At 37.6% G+C, this 20,009-nt stretch overlaps 1 protein-coding gene across 40 annotated transcripts in view; it reads left to right on the top strand.

Annotated features, from left to right (window-relative positions):
- The window catches only part of TRDN (triadin), a 478,227-nt gene that overhangs the window by 209,803 nt on the left and 248,415 nt on the right, over positions 1-20,009 (top strand). For 32 of the 40 annotated variants that reach the window (XR_011854160.1, XR_011854161.1, XM_072141623.1 and 29 more), the window contains 3 exons: positions 13,843-13,893; positions 15,896-15,922; positions 17,304-17,333. Coding sequence is in view for 38 of the 40 variants with exons in the window: in XM_072141623.1 (XP_071997724.1) it covers positions 13,843-13,893; positions 15,896-15,922; positions 17,304-17,333 (108 nt within the window). In the remaining 2 variants the exon portion in view is untranslated. The remainder of the gene's footprint in view (positions 1-13,842; positions 13,894-15,895; positions 15,923-17,303; positions 17,334-20,009) is intronic. The other 8 variants (XM_072141633.1, XM_072141642.1, XM_072141641.1 and 5 more) reach the window with 3 other exon arrangements.

Genomic DNA, 20,009 nt, shown 5'->3' on the forward strand with positions numbered 1-20,009 from the left:
ACTCCACTGTAGGTAATGTCTACTGTGTACATTAGAATCATATGAAACTTTCAGGCACACTTGATGCTTAAACATGAAGATTCTTCATTTAACATGAAGTTTCAGCATGAAAAAGCCTTTATCAAAACAGTAATGCTGCTGTAAGGTGGAGAAGTAAAACAAAATGGTGCAGTGGTAGTTAGAGATGAGCGAGCACTAAAATGCTCGGGTGCTCATTACTCGAGCCGAACATTTCCCGATGCTCGAGTGGTTGTTTCGAGTAACGAGCCCCATTGAAATCAATGGGAGACCCGAGCATTTTTCAGTAAAATTACAAACTGAACGAGCACTGTTCAGTGCAGATGTTTTCACTGAAAGAACACAGTGAAAGAACACTGCAGAACAGATTGCAGGTGTTTGCGAACATCTGCGATCTGTTCCGGAGACACGCGTGCAGAACGGTGTTCTCCACAATAGTATTTGAAGAACAATATGTGTGAAGAACAACTTGCAAATGTTTGGAAACATCTGCAAGTTGTTCTTCAGACATATTGTTCTTCAAATACTATTGCAGAGAACACCGTTCTGCAAGCGTGTCTCAGGAACATCTGCGATCTGCTCCAGAGACACGCGTGCAGAATGGTGTTCTCCGCAATACTATTTGAAGAACAATATGTGTAGAGAACAACTTGCAGATGTTGCCAAGTTGTTCTTCACTGTGTTCTTTCACTGTTTTCTTCAATTAAATGATTAAATTAATTGTTTTAATTGTATTTTTTTACAGTTCTTCTCTTTTTTTTTTTTTAATTAAATGCTCGTTATCGAGCAGGGCAAATACTTGTCCGAGCAACGAGCCGGTCCGAGCCGGACGAGTGTACTCGCTCATCACTAGTGGTAGTAGTATGTCTGTAGTCTGGCAGGATTGTGCTATATTACGGTGCCAGGCCAAAACTTCAACCTATTAACAATGCCTGCTAAATAAACAACCTTCATATTTAAGCAGTGCCTGTAAATTTCATGTGATTGTTATATATAACAATATATATTAAGATTTTTTTCTTTAACAACAACCTGCTTAAAAAATGTTCCCCTCAGAACAGATCTGTCAAATACAAACAGATTCCTTAATAGTATATATATATATATATATATATATATATATATATATATATATATATACATATGTATATATATAGGTCTTCTAGGCTCTTAGCCACATACCCAAGGTGGGAAACAATGTTTCAGTGCACTGTCCATTATTACCATTATTATTATTATCACAATAATGCAAAGAGTGACAGCATATCATTGTTTTTTCTCATGTGACCAGTAAATGACCTCAGAGGACATATAATCGTCACTAGTTCTGGTTTGTCTGGGACTATAAACATGAGGCACGGGGGTGGGGAAGTCAGGCTACGGGGTTTGTGCCCAATAAGCTTCAGTTACTGGCCAAGGATAGGTATGGTTATTTATCACTTCTTATTACTGGAGGTTACAACCTCTAAGAGGTTTTCAAGTAGCCACGGAAAAACGTATGTGAAATAAGGTGATAAGCAATGTGGATCAATGCAATGTAATGTATAGGTTGGACTTGATGCACTGATGTTTCTCTCTAACCTTTTTTACTATGTACTATGATACCTTAAAAAAGGTAATTTGTTGGGCAATTTATGTGATCTACAGTACCGCTTTGGATAAAACACGTTTCCTATTACTTTTTATGGTAATTAATTTTTTCAATACTAGTTTTTATTTTATAGTAATATATACATTTATACTTTATGTTGTTTCAGATACATTTCATAGCATTCCTAATATACTGACCCAACAGTAACTGCCTTATACACCACTGCCTGTGGTGTAATTATGTCTCACCTTTTATATACAATGGGACACATTACTTTTGCTCCTTTTTTTGCAACTTTTTGGGGCATCTTGGTGAATTTGCACATTTAATGTTTGCCATTGTTGCATTTTCTGCAGTGTTCCCCGTGTTATCACTTGATTCCAGTAGTTATTTTTTTTAAGGCACACCAGTTCCAAATAAGCGTAAGATTAAAAACCTGGATTAGATTGTGTGTTTTACGGGATTTTTTTTAACAAAGAATCACAATGTAACCAAAGAAGCTTAACTCTTGAAATGCCACATGTGCCAAACACAAAGATGCATTTGACCAGCAGAAAAACTAGAAATAAACCGGGGTGCAATCCCAGACCAGTGATACAAGTACCCCAATATGTATAAAAAGGGTTTTTGTCAATTAACTAGTAAAAGAGTAGTAATATACAGTATTTATTCTGGTTGGATGTCCCAGGAACACACTTATATGTATTTTATCGTTTGTAAAGTATTATCCCTGTTAAAACTGCCATTTGTCATTGTAATATTGTGATTTATGGAAATGATATCACATCATTTTCCAGCTTAGGAACTCATATTCTAGACTAAAGTTATGTAGCAAATTCAATTCCAATGGTTCAGTAGATTTTAAAAGCGCAAAGGAAATTTTGCTGACAGGTGAATCAGCCTGATCCACTTTTCCGCTTCAAAATTGTATTTCAACTATTAAGATTACTTATTGGAAATATGATGTCAAGGAACTGGAATAGTCTCTAGAACCAAATCCCCTATTTTACACTCACTAAAAGTCAATCAGAGATTTGACTGTGCCGCAATCATTTTGTTTCTGTTCTGCTCTTGGTTGGCAGATATTTCAGCTCTTTGTTTGTGCTGGGCAATGAAATATAGGAAATAAGTTACAAATATAATCAAGTTCTTTTAAAATAAAACTAGTACGTTTTGTTTGATAACTACACCAGGCACATGCTGGTTTGAGAAAAGTAACCTCATTTCTGATATACAAACAGATTGAGCCGTGAAGTTTACATACACTATACATATAGATTACTATACTTTAAAAGAATTTTGGACAGTCCACATGTTGATGTCATGTATTTGGAAGCTTGCAAACAAGCAGAAGACCAGTACTACTCATATATAAACTGATATTCATTGACATATCAATACATACTACAGAAGCTTTGGAAGCTTTTGGAATAAACAGCCATCATAAGGAGACAGGTTCTGTGTTCCAGAGATGAGAGTGCTTTGGTCTAAAATGTGCATTTCAACCCAGAAAGAAATACGAAAGTCCTTGTGAAGATGCTGGCTGAAGCTGGTAAGAGTGTGTCATTATCCACAGTGAAACAAGTCCTCCATAGACATCGGCTGAACGGTTACCCTGGAAGAAATATTTTAAATGCACACAGGAATAAAGACCTTAAAGTGGTTTTTCGCATGAAGGCAAGTTAGGCCCTAACTTGCTGATCAGTGGGGGTCTCACTGCTGAGACCCCTGCAGATCGCAAGAACGAGGGACCCAACCGACCCCTCAACGCTCCTCAGATTAATGGAGAAGATGGACACACATGACTGTTCTGCTCCTTTAATCTCTGTGGAGCTGATAGAAATTGCCAAGCGCTGTGCTTGGTGATTGCCATCAGCTCCATAGAGATTAATGGAGAAGAACGGTCATGCGCAGCCATCTACTCCAATAGTTCTTAGGAGCGACGAGGGGTCGGTTGGACCCCTCATTCTTTGGATCTGTGGGAGTCTCAGCACTGAGATCCCATGGATAGGGCCTAACTTTCCCTCGTGGAAAAACCCCTTTAATTTTTGTAGACATTTCCTGTGGGCTGATAAAATTGTTACATTTTGAGAGAAAAGCGAGAAGATTGCAAGCCTGAAAACATCATCCCAACTGTGAGACTTGGGGGCTGTAGCGTTGTCTCTCATGCACACGCATAGACTTACAGACGCACTTCTATAATAATAATAATTCTTTATTTCTATAGCACACACATTACGCAGCGCTGCACAGAGCTTGCGAAAACAGTCCCTTTCCCCAATGGGGCTCACAATCTAATCAACCTACCAGTATGTTTTGGGGGTGTGGTAGGTAACTGGAGGACCCGGAAGAAACCCATGCAAATATGGAAAGAACATACAAACTCTTTGCAGAGGCAAACTTGAACCCAGGTCCCTACCAAAGCAAGGCAAGAAGATCTTATCAGTGTTTCTATGCTTTATTTCCTTATCAAGCTTATAGTGAAAGTAATAGACAGGGAGAGGAACAATTTTTTTAGAAAATAATGCTCATGGTTTAAATTCATTGCTCAGATCTGTATAAATAAGCACTGTAAAGGCAGAAACAAGTAGTCTGGCTGGGATATGTATCTTAGTTTTCAGCAGAGAGGTAAAACCTGTTAGCAAGGGGTATAAAGTATAGGCGGTCCCCTATTTAAGAACACCCGACTTACAGACGAACCCTAGTTACAAACAGTCCTCTGAATGTTGGTAATCTACTGTACTTTAGCCCCAGGCTACAATGATCTGCTGTAAGAGTTATCAAAGGTGTCCAACATGTTTATAATCCAATTGTCACAGAGAGCAAAAAATTTTTGTCTGGCTTTGCAATTATAAAATATATAGTTCTGACTTACATACAAATTTAACTTAAGAACAAACCTACAGAACAGGACTGCCTGTATATTACAAAAATGTTTAAAACACTCCCGCAACACAATATAATTTTTTCATAACCCCAAAAAAACCCCTCTCTAATGACCTTTGTTCCATCATATCAACATGGCCCATAGTGCAACTGTGCACCAGAACGCCCCTTTCAGTTAAGAATTTTGTGTCACGTCAGGTATATTGCAGCCGTGACACAAATGGGTCTCGGACACTATATAGATACGTGTGCAATCAGTTTGTACTGAAAAGAATACATAAAGTCAGACAGACTTTTTTGCTCTGTATTAGTGCATGAAAATGAATAAAATGGTTTAAAAGGGTATTCTCATCTGGGCATTTACATTTAATTTAATTCATCTGCTATATACTGTGGGTACGGAAAGTATTCAGACCCCTTTAATATTTTTCACTCTTTGTTTCATTGCAGCCAATTGGAAAAATCTAAAAGTTCTCTTTTTGCTTCTTAAAGGGATATTCTCGTCTGGGCATTCACATCCAGATTAATTAATCTGCCATATATAAACATTTATTCAATTAGATGTTATTAAAAAAAATGTTCCTGTGTGAAGATAATTTCTCATAAGTGTAGTGATATGGTCCCTTAGAAACAAGACTGTGTCCCTAAATACGACCACCTCTGCTGGAGGGATTTCACAAATAAACAAAAAATTTTTGTATATGAAATGTCCGGGAGCTATTGCGTGTTCCGCAGCCGTCCTGTAGTAATGATTGCTGAAGCCAGGTGGTCAGGCAGGACTCAATAGCACATGTCTGGCCACTGCTCCTGGAGTGTGACGTGGTCGTAACCGAGGAAGCTATCTTGTTTCTAAGGGACAACATAGCTACATTAATGAGAAACTATCTTCACACAGGAATATTTTTTTTAATAACATCCAATTGAAGAAATGTTTATATATGGCAGATTAATGAAACTGAATGTGAATGCCCAGATGAGAATACCCCTTTAACGTAGTCTGTATCCAATCCAGTCATAAAAACTGAAATGTAGATATTTTTTCTAATTTAGTAAACAAGAAAAAATGCAATATCACATGGTTATAAGTACAAAGACCCTTTTCTCAGTATTGAGTAGAAGCACTTTTGAGCTAGTACAGCCATGAGTCTTCTTGGGAATAAAGCAACAAGTTTTTCACACCTGGATTTGGGGATCCTCTGCCATTCTTCCTTGCAGATCCTCCCCAGTTCCCTCAGGTTGGATGGTGAAGGTCGGTGGACAGCCATTTTCCTGTCTCTCAATTGGGTCTAGGTCATGGCTCTGGTTGGCCAGTCAAGAATGGTCACAGAGTTGTTCTGATGCCACTGTATTATTATCTTAGCTGTGTGCTTAGGGTCATTGTCTATGGTCATAACCATAGTTTTGAAGTCCTTCATGTGTTTTTTCACAAACTATAAGTTGGCTTTCATATGTCTTCCACTGAGGAGAGGTTTCCTTCGGCATACTGGGTTCTTCTTTACCTCTCTCACCAAGGCTCTTCTCCCATGATTGCTTAGTTTGGCTGGATGGCCAGGTCGGGAAAAAAGTTGTTGTTGTCCCAAACTACTTCCATTTAAGGATTGGGAAGGTCACTGTGATCTAGGTATCCTTGAGTACTGCAGAAATTGTTTCGTAACCATGACTATATATCTTTGCCTTGCCACAGTTCTGTCTCTGAGCTCCTTGGCCAATTCCTTTGTTCCAATTCTCAGGTACTCTGACATGCACTGTGAGCTGTGAGGTCTTAAATAGACAGGTGTGTGCCTTTCCTAGTCGAGTCCAATCAATTTAAATAAACTACAGTAAAGAAGTAGAAGGAGGATCAGAAGTAAATGGACAGCATGTGAGTTAAATGTAAGTGTCACAGCAAAGTATCTGATTACTTATGACCATGTGGTATTTCCAATTGACAGCAATGAAACAAAAAGTGAAAAATGTAAAGGGGTCTGAATACTTATTAAAACATTGTACCAGTGTAAAGCTAAATTCCCATAAATGTAGTCATGGTGTCCCTTAGAAGCAAGCTAGGTGTCTTTGGATACAACCAACCCTGCACCCTAGTATTGGTGGGCAGAAATGTGCTATTGAGCCCTGCCTGACCTAGATTATGCATTTATTAACACAGGATGGCTGTGGGACATTTAATATGGAAAAACTATTTGTTTCTTTGAGCAAGAACATATTACTACATTTATGGGAAGTTATATTCACATAGGAGATTTATTTTAATAACATGCATTGAAGAAATGTATGTGAATGGCAGATGAATTGAATTAAATGGGAATGCCAAGACGAGAATACCCCTTTAAGTAAGCATGTATTTCATATGTGCAAATGCAAAAGAATCCATAATGCCTGTTCCAAAGTTTTTCCCACTATCCCCATGGAGTATATTAAAATCTGTGGATTCATTAATGAGCGTTGAATGACGAATGATTGAAGCCAAGAAACTAAAAAGCAGTGATCTATTGACATGCAAATCTGTTATGTCTAGTACCATTGCCTTAACCATGCAATGCCTCTATATCATAATCTACTGGTATTTACACAAGGAATGGAAAGTATTCAGACCCCTTTATATTTTTCACTCTTTTTTTTCCTTGCAGCCAATTGGTAAAATAAAAAAAATCATTTTTTGCTCATTAATGTACACTCTGCACCCAATCTTGACAGCAAAAAAAAACAGGATTGTAGATATTTTTGCTATTTTATTAAACAAGAAAAAACTAAAATAACACATGGTCATATGTATTCATTATTTTTTGGCCCAGCACTGATTCTCTCTCATCATTCTAAGCATATCACATTTGATTTATTTGTGTTACAACATATATTTTTCTTAGAGAGAAATTATAGGGAAAAACAATTGACTGATTACAAGTGGAAAGGAATTTGTTTAACATTCTAGTGATTCCATGGTATTCATGACTCATAGGTTTCATGAGTGGAACACTCCAATTAGCCAGCCAATGTCTACATTATAATATATATAAGAAAATAATTTTAGAATGCTTTGAAGAAAAAGATCTGGAGTTAGTTTAATATTTGGTGTTGACGTGTTTGTATTACAACAGTGCTCCTTTTTGAGATCTTCCTTCACATGTGATACGTTTTTGAAAAGTGGACAGTGTAGATAAAACTAATGTGGTCCTACACGGGAATGTGACATACAGACCTGGTTTTGTGATAGGCCATATGACACCTCCATTTAAGTCTTTGGGTCGAAAAAATCCATTTTGCTGCATTGCCCTAATCTCACACCTTTAGTAGATATAAGTACAGTGTATATTTTTGCAGAACTGGCTGATATTTTTAGCATCTTGAAACTTGAAAAATGTTTTGATTACTTAAATAGAGGCAATTCAGAGATTTGGAATGTTTTTGTTCACAACATGGCATCATTATTTTTATTTTGAAACATAGGAATACCTTAAATGTTTATGATTATGTTTGTTTATTTTTTGCTGAATTCTAAAGAAAGAGGGGGGATTCAAATTTATTAATATTTCAATAGCGCTTGATAGTGGCCCTGCCCCTAGGCCCACATCAGATATATCAAGAGGCTCTGGCCTCATGATATGTATCCAGCAATGAAACAGTATTTGCTGGGTGTATAGGGCGCTTGGGCTCAACCTGGCATAAAACTTTACTATAGCCTACTACTCTACTGCCAGGCACAAACCCCTCCCCACCCAACCAACATAGAAGGCAGAGTAGTAACATTTCCCAACTCTGCACCTCTAATTGTGACTTAATTATGCCCTGTACACCAGTATTCAGGAGTATAGGTTTCTATTAGCTGCTTAGCTGCTCTATAATATAACGTCTACAGATCAGACTGCAAGGTCAATGTGACACCTTGCTTTAAACCCTTGACTAGACAAGTCATTTTTCTACCCATGTCTCATGCCAAGAGTGATAACTTTTTATATTTCCGCTGATGTATTGATTTTTGTGAGGTTATTTCTATATTTTAATGGTACTATTTTGGGGTACATATAACTTATTTATTCAATTTTATGTACTCCTGCTAGAGAGGAATAAAAACAAAACAGCAACATTATTGCTCACTTTTTACATTTATATTTCACATAGATTTTGTAGTGTTAATCATAAATAACAAGATGGGGACATGTATCTTAATTTTGACCCGTTTTTTTCTTTTCTTTTTGCACAGTTTAGTATTCTATGGGCCTTTTTGGGATTAATTGCAATTTTTTTGTGCTTATGCCAGTGTAAAGAAGTTTGCTGTTGTGTGTCTGTTACAGTGTTCCTAATGTTTCATTTCAAGACACATGTTTTCTTTGATTTGTGCCTTCTTCACCCCCTATTTTTGAGCAAATTAGAGACTTTTTAAGTACAACTAACTCATACTAACTCTACATAGTTTAAAATTAACCTAAAAGTCACTTAAAGTTGGGATAAAATATCTGGAGAATAAGGAATTTAGGGATGTTTTACATAGAATAGGCAGAATATGGTGGTTAGTGTATATGAAAATCCATATTCCCATAAAACTTATTTCAATCATTTCTGTTACCTGATTTGCTTTCCTGTTACACAGAGAGTGCCTGAATTGTAGAGCGCAGCGTATTTTCTGAACATCATTTGAACTTTATCTCATTATCACATTAAAAGAATTATTGCAAGTGTGCAGAAATTCCTAAACCAGTCATTAGACATTTGTTTTCAATCTGCAATTTGTGCAAGGCAGGTAAATGCTAATTACTGAATTATTGCTATCGTTTTTCTTATACCTGAATATACAATATCAGCGCATCCACAAATAAACCTTTGCCTTGTTTTGGCAGATGCCCAAGCAAGAAAATACAGTACTTTAACTCTCCTTTCCTAATCTATAGCAGTAGCAGGTGGTATCATTCACAGATGTATACTAACTTATACACATTTGAAAAAGACATTGATTCACACTACATTGGAATTGCTGTAGACATGCCAACCATGATTTGACTATTTCTATGGAAACATTTAGTTTTCATTTATAGAAAGGATAATCTTATGATTCGTGTTCAGTGGTCACGAAACGCAAAGTTTAGGTCCGTTCCAAACTGTGCTGGTATGGGTCCCTAGGACATGATTCTGATTTTCATAAGAAGCTCGGGTAAAGGTTCGGCTCAACCTCCCGCACTAAAATGTTATCAAAACTGAGTAGACACAAGTGATACCATATGTGAACATACAGGCGGTCCCCTACTTAAGGACACCCGACTTACAGACAACCCATAGTTACAGACAGACCCCTCTGACCTCTGGTGAAGCTTTCTGGATGCTTTACTATAATCCTAGATTGCAATAATCAGCTGTAAGGTGTCTGTAATGAAGCTTTATTGATAATCCTTGGTCCCATTATAGCAAAAAATGTTTAAACCCCAATTGTCACTGGGGCCAAAAATTTTTTTGTCTGGTTCTACAATTATAAAATATACAGTTTCGACTAACATACAAATTCAACTTAAGAACAAACCTCCAGACCCTATCTTGTTCGTAACCCGGGGACTGCCTGTACTTATGAATATTACATAAAACCATTGATGCAGGTCATATAGTTTAATAAGATATCATTAGGATAGAAGTAAAGGTAAAAAGAAATTAAACAAATATTTATAAAGTAGCTTATAGAAATACTTGACTTATGTTCCTGTTCAGGTCTATTATAGATCAATGTTATTGTTCCCAGACGGTAAGAGACTTTAGCGATCGTGAAATCTAGATACACAATTTTAAAATGATTTACTTTTCATTTCTTCATTCCTCTTTTATTGAGTTCTTCTTGGTATTGTTATTGACTGCTTTTTGACAGTGACTTTTTTCGTCTCGAGCCTTGAGTGTATTGCACTGACTGTTGTTATCATTTTAAACTAATTCATTTAGCTGCCTTGTACATATAGCAGGTAAATCAATAGCAGAATGAATTTGAGGTTTTAGATAAAGTAGAAGTTTTACCACCAAAAGAAGAAAAAACATAACTTCTTAGTTTCTCATTTTTTCTTGCTTTTTCTTTCAACAAATTTATCTAAAAATTTGCTGTATTAATTGATTCGCATACTCGGACTATGCACTACCACACCCCTTTAGGTGCACATTTTTTCAGGCAGCCGCAAAACTGGCGCAAACACTTTATAAAAACATGTGCAAGCTTCAAAGACATTCTTTCTACAGCAAAGACAGACAGAAAACTGGCGCAACCAGTTTAAAAGATCTGGGCCTATTTATTTAGGCATCTGTTATTTGTGGGTTTGTTTAAGATACTATATGTGATTATTGTAGTTTCTGTATTTATTTAGAGAGTCTGAAATTTATTGTAGAATCTGCTTTTATTACTGGTTCATAGTCTCATACGGGGAGATTTATCACAGTGGCTATCCAATCTCCACACAATGTGAGGGTGGAGAAAGCATAGAGGGGCCGGGCAGCTGGCGAAGTGGGCGGATAGGGGGTGTTCCCTTCCGTGCCTAAGGAATTTTGAAAAACATGCAAACCTTTGGTCTGAGCCTCTTGATGTATCTGGCAAGAAGGGGAGGGTGGCGTGGCCGGAGGTATGATAAATCTCCCCCATAGATTGTAAACTATTGTGAGCAGGACCCTCATTACTATTGTCCCATCTCATCATGTTATTGTAATGGGAATCAAAACTCAATCCTATTGATACAGGACAACTAGGCTACTGTGCAGACATGTAACAAGACAAACATACAGAAAACATAAAGAAAATCACAATAAGGGGTAGTTAACAACAGAGACAACAATCGCAAATACAAAAGAGAAGTTACAAAACAATTGTCAAGAATCAAATACCAAGAGATCAGAAATAACAAATACAGCCGATTTAGAAAGAATGTGGGAAACTTCAGTAAAAGTGCCCTTCCTGTGTATAATGCTTGTTGTGACAGAAATCATGAATCTGGCAAATCCCTGGACTGGCCTGACAGTTCACCAACTTTTTTGTGGTGTAACTGTATGGCCTGGCCTGACAGTTCACCAACTTTTTTGTGGTGTAACTGTATGGCGTGCTACACACTTTGCATGTTAAATCCGGCGTATGGTCTGACTGAGCGCCGGAACTCCCCATAATTTGTGTCGCATGGTGGCTAGCGCAGCTGCACCACAAAATGGTCGCTTGTGACACATTTGTGGTGCAGACACTTCTTAAATGCCTGTTCAAGCAGTTTACACCTAAAATAATGTGCAAAGTCCGTCAGAAAACTGGCGCCATGGTATTTACTCTTGATGGTCCAGAATCTGGCTGCAAAAAGGCAGGTGTGGTGGACACAATTCACAGCTAGCCACTAGAACATAGTTCACACTGCCTGATAGGAGGAAACCACAGGAACAATCAGCAAAGAGAAAAAACTATAAAAGAGTTGGTCTCACGTACCCATGTGGAGGCAAACTTGAGGCAGTGGAAGGCTGTGTGGGAGTGCTCAGCGTCTTGCTGGCTTTATATCCAAACGAAACCAAAAAACGAAGTAGACGTGGCACATCCAATAAAAGATAGCGTTTATTCTTCTCACATTAAAAAATCTGTGCAGTGTAGGCTCGCCTACATGTACACTGCACAGATTTTTTAATGTGAGAAGAATAAACGCTATCTTTTATTGGATGTGCCACGTCTACTTCGTTTTTTGGTTTCACAGGAACAATCAGTATTTCCCCAAACTAATAGTGCAAATCAAGGAAGTTGCAGACATTGTTGTAACAGTTATTACTTTGTCTTATTTTGTTTGTATATGTACCCTATGATGTGCTCTATATAATAAAGTTTTTTTTTTATTATAGTATTATTATAATAGTCGGCCTAGGGTTTGTAATCTGGTCTGTAAGAATTTACGAAGGGCTCTTTATTCTTTGAGAGGCTTTTTTTTTATTGGAGGTCTGGTTAGAATTATTCTTTATGTATTTATTTCAGGGTCTGTACACATTTTTGGAGTTTATTAATTATGTGATTTGGTTTAGAACTGATTTTTTGTATGGTGGCCAAATACGTCTTATTTTTCCACTTCCCTTCACAAAACACACTGAAGGTCAGCTCACCTGTTTTCAATGGATGTTGTTTCACTAGCACGAGAGAACCTGGGCTACAGGCAGTCAAGAAAGAGGAATGAAAAAAGAACTCCAGCTTGGAAATGGGATCCTAAAAATATAAATCTTCAAGCTTTATTTTACTTCTTGAAGTATCCTTTATTTTACTTCTGAAGTATTCTTAATATCCTTTGCCGCCTTGCCTTCACATGTTTTATCAAGAATAAATATAAAGCTGGAAGATTTGTATTTTTATAATTACCAGCTGGAGTTCTTTTTTCATTCCTCTACCAAAATCCCTTGTCCTGGACCATGAGTCAGATGATACTGAATTGCTATATGGTGGAAATGCAGTAAAATGGTAATTGCAGAAAACCCCAGCAGTTTGGGGAAATTGAAAAAAACACAATACATGACCCCAACTGTGGGCTTCCCTGACTCCTGCAGTGACTGCCTGCTCTCCTTCCAAATGGGTCACTGATGATGACATCACATGAAGGCACATAAATCTTCCCCTCCCTGCCAGTTTTACTTTGTCCGCCGACTCATATGCCACTTCAGGAATGTCAGGGTGGGGAGCAAGCTTGGGAGTGAACATCTGCCTTGCCACATTTACTATAGTCTACACGGGAAAACTATAGTAAAAGACTATAGCAAAAGACTCGCCAGTTCAGATTTAGTTTACAGGTCCCAACTGGCAGAATTTGCAGCTATATTTACTCTTAATGGATAGGAGCGCTGGACCGCCAGTGGGGGCAATTTTAAGACTGGCACTCAAATGAATTTGGCATCATTATTGATGGCTTGCTGGGAGCAAATGCAGGGTGAAGGAGATGTCCATAGAGGGAGCCAGGGATGCCCCTTCTTGTGGGCTTCTACAATTACCCCTTAACTGCTTCATCCTTTTGGATTTTCTGATAAAGCCTAAAACCCCTGTAGACTCTTATACCACAAAGCAGGTTACATTCTCTGAGAATTGGTATAATGCAATATGCTGTTTCTACTGCTTATTATGTATAGGTTCATACAGAATAGTAATCCTAATAGAAAATGAATAATAAGAAAAAAAAATGAAATACATATAGTAAATATGTAGACACATATTTCCTCTATTTGTTTTTTGTAATTTATTCCTGCTGGTATACACATGAGTTAACATTTTGTAGTTCTTCCAATAACACATATTTTTCACATACTAGAGATTAAGATCAGCTTAAAATAAATGTTTGCTTGTAAACATTGCACATGAGATATGGAATATCGTGCTTAGCAATTCATCTTTTTTACAGAGCACCTGAAAGCTGCAGCAGCTAAAGAAGAGACTCCTAAAATAATTCAAGGTAATATGGCAGGCTTAACAGAATTTTGTAGGTTTTATAGATAAAAGTTTACCAAGCCTGACAGTACCACCTATTGGTCATCACTAGAATGCAGTATAAGTACTACACATTAGAATGAATACATGAGGCAATGAGCCTACACCCATTGTGACATTATTAGGGGCAGATTTAACTGTGGTATAACAGGTACATGGCTTGTTGTACAATAATTATCACAAGTGTTGAGGGTTTATTATAAATTCTTCTCTTGTGTCTCTTATATGAAACATATCACAGATAATACAAACAGGAAACCTGGGACTAATTTGTCAAACATTAACCTAGCTTTTAAAAAATAAAATTGTTTCCTTTAATTTGAACAAAAATGTAAAAAGCCATAAAAAAATGCCTGAAAAGCCCTTAAAGTCATGCTGCAGTTAATAAATAATTTAATAAGGAAAACTTTAGAAACCACTAAAGTTTCAGGAGGATAAACATTTATCCTCTTCTGTGGGTAGGCTAGGGAGCTGCCTTACAAGGTAGCCAAGAGGCTATGTTTTTCTTAACCCATCCTGGTAAACATATTTGAATATTTCCCTGAATCTCCCAATGGGGCAACAATGGCTGTAAGTCCTTGCATGCCTGCAGAGTTAGCCTTTATTGGCAAAGTCTCCTTAGTGAGAGTTCTTACTTCTAGGACCCAAATTGGCATTTACCACATTGACATAAAATTATGACAGACATAGTTTTATCAATAAAGCTAAGCTTTAGTAAAAAGTTGAGAAATCAGCCAAAACTTGCTTTGAACCAGGGATGCATGAAAAGACAAGTAGTAATAAACTCCTCCCCTTTAAGCAACAGTACAGTACTTATATTACCGTACCTCCAGTACCTACAATTCATGAGGGTGCCAATCTCAAGCATTAAAGTCTCTGATTCATTTATTTCCCACTGTGAAAATGTTTTCTACTAGCACCTAATCAATATATAGATTTCTTGTTCTTTACTCGATGTACAACTTTTATTAGCTCTCTCTGCAACTTTCTCTGACTTTGAGTTAGAAGCAGAAATAGAGAAATAACAGCAGCTTATAGAAAATGTTATTTAAGAAGTTTATCTCTTCCTGCTGTCATCTCCTCAGATCATTTCTGTTCCATTTCCTTTCTCTGACATGTATTGCTCAGCAAACATTGAATGCCAAACGCATCTCAGTTAAATGTGCAGGAGAGTATGTCATAACAAGATAACCTGGCCATCTCAAAATGACGCAACCGCTGAAAATTCCCCGAGCGCCAGATTTCTTCTCAGCCCTATAACATCATCTAAAGAAGGAGGCTTATACAAGTGTTCGACACAAATTGAAATCCTAGAATATTTCGACATTGATTTTCCACATGTTTTATCAGCTGAAACACATTTGGGATTTTATTGAAGTCTCTTGACTAAGCTTTCGGATCTAGAAGACATTCAATTTTTATGGGTCATACCTGTTTCCTTTTTTTTTTTTCATCAAGTTTTGTGACTTGCTCATTTCCTTCATCCATTTGCTAAGGAGTGAGGTAACACCAGATGCTATTTTCAGTTCTTAAAATGATATATGAAATCAGCAATTTCAAAATTAAGCGTGAAGAACCTACATGAAAAGTTTAGAACTGAATGCTCTTCTGTTATATACGTCACATGTTCTGAATACAAATTGATCATTTTATTCTACATATTCTATATATATATGCATACTTTTACATATTTGTACACTAATTTTCAGATAATTTCATTGAGCTTCACAGTTCATCCAAACCATTTACCTACCATTTTCTACTTCTAAATTTGCTGCAGGAGAATCTAAAATTTGAAACAATCTTTAAATCTAATAAATTTTACCGTAATTGTTACTAAATTGTATCCAGTAAAGCAAGACTGTTTCTACTACATTCAATCTACATTAAAATCTGAAGCAGAAACTAAAAAAAAATTAAGAATGGTTTATTTTATTATTTTACATTTTTTTTTTTATCTTTTTCAGCTAAAGATAAAAAAGAAGAAAAGAAAGGTAAGCTGTGTGATTGGCTTACAGCACTATAGGTATAGTTGTATGTTTTTTGCTACTAAAAGATTTCCAGTGTTCCAGTGCACCTGATTTATCTTTGGAATTCAAATTTTAAAAAGTTTTACATTTTTGCGCAACAGTTGCAAAAATGTGTACATTTTTTTGCACAGAAATCTCCTCTCCCAAGCTGGAATAGGAAAAAGATTAGAAGGAGTCATTAAAAAATTTGCATCTTTTGTGAAACTTTTAATAAATAGCTAAAAACCAATAGCCTTATATGCCTAATTTAACACCCTTTAAGATAAATTAAACAAGCTCAACCCCACCCCTAAAAAAGTCTCAAATTCTAAGGATAGATGACCCCTCTTATAATAAACACGATGGATGTGTTCTCTCTTACCTTTCCTCTTGGCTAAACATATATTAGACGAAGGGGGACTGAAATTTATCAAACACTTAACTTTTGGTACAGACTTATGTAAACTCACTTTAAAAAGTCCCGCAATGAAAAAATACATTTAAAGTGAGCCTAGACAGTGCTATACTGCGCTAGATGTATAAGAGATTATTAGTGTCTCAGTTTACAACAGAAATTTGTGCAATGTATTTGGAACATGCAATTTAGACCATGCCTGTTTTGTCTAAATCACAACCTTTCTTGACAAGGAATTATCCACCTCAAATTTTAAACATGTCCTAAAATGTATCTAAAACTGTTGATAATTGTGGCACAATGCATGTTACAAATGTGTGTTGCAAATTTGGTGCATTCAGCTTAGGATATCTCATTTTGGAGATTTTTTAATGTAGTTATTTGTGGGCACCTAGTGGTTGTGTTGTAAGTTACATCTTTTTAAGGGCATTGTATTGCTTTCACTAAATATTGGAGACTGTAAACAAATCCAAGTAAGGTACATATCTGTTTGTCTTCCATTGCTGTTGCTTATACCCTCATTTATCGAAAGTATCCATTTTGGGTTCTATATATAAGTTCAGTTCTTTTCAAATGGAAGCTGTTCCAGTAATCGTCTATTTGTCTCATGCCTGGCTTCTAAAAATCAAGTGGCTATCTTTTGTTGGAGGGAACATTACAGCTAGGCACATGTTTCCACCACAGCAGCGGAGCTACATTGGAGCGGAGCTACAGTTCTGAGCAAAGCCACTCCACAGAAAAAGGAGCTGGAGTTCCAGCCTAATATTCTGTATGGATTTTAGCACCAGAGTCAGATTGTTTTGCGTTTGACTTCAGCCATATAACCTTTGTTGCAAGTATAAGCTTCTCGAGCATAAATTGATAAATAGTCATCAATTAAATAATATAATGTACAACATGAGTGTTATAGTATTATAGTAATAATATGTTATCTACTTTTTACACCTTCAGCCAAAGATCTGAAGACAATTAAAAGAAAAAGTAAGCAGAGTGTTGCTTTGCAGTAGCTAAAGATCCTAAACTATGTGGTGGCCTCACTTCTGCTTTTTATCTGATTTGCTATAATAATACACGTTTGCTATAATAATACAGGGTATGCTCTGGCATTTGAACTCTATTGTGCCATAATGTAAATACCACACAGTACAAAATGCAAAATATATGAAAAAACAGCTGTAAAATCTTCTAGAGAAAAATAACATTGGCTAAGGATATATTTACCGTCAAATTAAAGACATTACAATTACCACATATAAAGGGAACCTGTCACCAGGAGACCCATTTTTAGCACTCCCCCAGTCCCCACAGAGCATAGTACCTACACTGCCAAAGTGTTTTTGTATAAAAAATAGGTTTTACAGAAAAAAAGATATGTTATATTGAACCAATCATTAGCATCTGCTGTGTGACTAGGCAGTTGCCTTTTGGGAGGGTCTGGAAAGGAGCAGGTCCCCCCCCACCCTTGGGAAACATGTGACCTTTTCAAATATATGAATAACTCCCCACACTCGGGATTGGCTGTAGTGGAGCAGGGGGCGTCGCTAAGCCCAGTGATGGGTGTTTTCATATATTTGAATAGGTCACATGGAGAAGCTGTTCCCCAAGAGTGGGGGGAAACTGCTACTTTCCAGCTCCTCCCAAAAGGCAACTGCCTAGTCACACAGCAGATGCTAATGAAAGGTAAAATATAACATATCTTTTTTTCTGTAAAACCAATTTTTAATACAAAAACACTTTGGCAGTGTATGTACTATGCTCTGTGGGGACTGGGAGAGTATTAAAAATGGGTGTCCTGGTGACAGGTTCCCTTTAAATATTCCACAACTATTCCTTTCAGTCTGTAGTCTCTATATTTTGTTTTAAAGGGGTTTCCCATGAAGGAAAGTTCCCAAATTTCAATTCCCTAGTGATGTTTCCATAATAAAGATATTTTTTCTTACCCCTTACCTTACAATTTTACTTAGTATTATTGCTGTTTTAGTTCCTATCACTCAGTGATGGTCAGTGGGCAGGACTCCCTAAACAAACACAATGGGGGTCGTTTACTAAGGGCCCGATTCGCGTTTTCCCGACGTGTTACCCGAATATTTCCGATTTGCGCCGATTTTCCCTGTATTTCCCTGATTTTGGCGCATGCGATCGGATTTTGGCGCATCGGTGCTGGCATGCACGCAACGGAAATCGGGGGCGTGGCCGAACGAAAACCTGATGGATTCAGAAAAACCGCCGCATTTAAAAAACAAAAAGTGTCGCGGACACTTCACTTAGCCCGGCTCGGTGTACTTGAGTGCGTTCCGATGCTCTTCAGCGAAGCTGGAGGAACTGCCTTAGTGAATCCCGGACGGACCCGAATCCACCGCAGAGAACGCGCCGCTGGATTGCGAATGGGACGGGTAAGTAAATCTGCCCCTATGTGATCCTGCTGTGCTATGAGATGCTGTTTACTGACAATGCGCTTAGATTATCAGGGTCCTAGTTTATCTACACTTTTATTTAGCTTCTAAATATTCTACTAGTATCTGACACAAACAAAGACAGATAAGACAGCCCAGAGATGAGAGATAATAAAAACCAGTGAGATGGGTATAAAACACAAAGACACTCTCTAACTCTGCTACATCCCTGCTATACAGTATATCAGCTATAACACACAAAGTCAGCTCTGCTATAACTCCTTCCCCTGCTATAAAGATATTGGGGCAGATTTACTTACCCGGTCCATTCGCGATCCAGTGGCGCGTTCCCTGCGCTGGATTCGGGTCCGGCCGGGATTTATTAAGGCAGTTCCTCCGATGTCCACCAAGTGGCGTTGCTGCGCTGAAGTTCCCCGGAAGGCACTGGAATACACCGAGCCGGGCTGAGTGAAGGTAAGTGCAAGCTCTGCGACAGATTTTTTGTTTTAAATGAGGCGTTTTTTCCGAATCCGTCAGGTTTTTGTTCGGCCACGCCCCCTGATTTCCGTCGGGTGCATGCCAGCGCCGATTCGCCACAATCCGATCGCGTGCGCCAAAATCCTGGGGCAATTCAGGGGAAATCGGTGCAAATTGGAAATATTCGGGTAACACGTCGGGAAAACGTGAATCGGACCCATAGTAAATGACCCCCATTATCTTATATGTAGCTTTAGAGTAAATCTGTTCATTGCTGCTTGCTGGCAGTAAGTGTCTGTGTGTGAGCTAGTCTTGGAATGCAGGGCGGAGGGGCATGAACTCAGAGACACTGAAAACAGGAGAAGCTATTCAAGAATCTGCCATGCTTGACCATAGTTAGAAGAAGAATTATGGTCGGATCCCAGGGCAACCAAAATTGTATACAACAGGACTGGTAGAGACAGGTTGGAATTTATATCAGTGAAATGCTGTATTTTTGTTAATCATAGTGAATTAGAGAATGTGTTAATATATTTAAGAATCTTGTCTTTGTGGGAATACCCCTTTCATTCTCTTATTTAAAGAGAAGCTGTCATCAAGAACAGGCACAATAAACCTTACCCCCCCCCTACTGAGTCGTTGTTGAAAGGTGCATCACAGGAATATCAGCTGAAATCTACCTCCTCCAAGCAATAAAATCATTTCCCAAACTTTTGCTGCCTTTGTCTATGTGGGGCTCACCCACTGGCATGTGGCTCCACCCATCAACACTTGCCGCTGCCCACTG

This window comes from Engystomops pustulosus, chromosome 3, assembly GCF_040894005.1.
Source record: "Engystomops pustulosus chromosome 3, aEngPut4.maternal, whole genome shotgun sequence".
In the NCBI taxonomy this organism is placed as follows: Eukaryota; Metazoa; Chordata; class Amphibia; order Anura; family Leptodactylidae; genus Engystomops; species Engystomops pustulosus.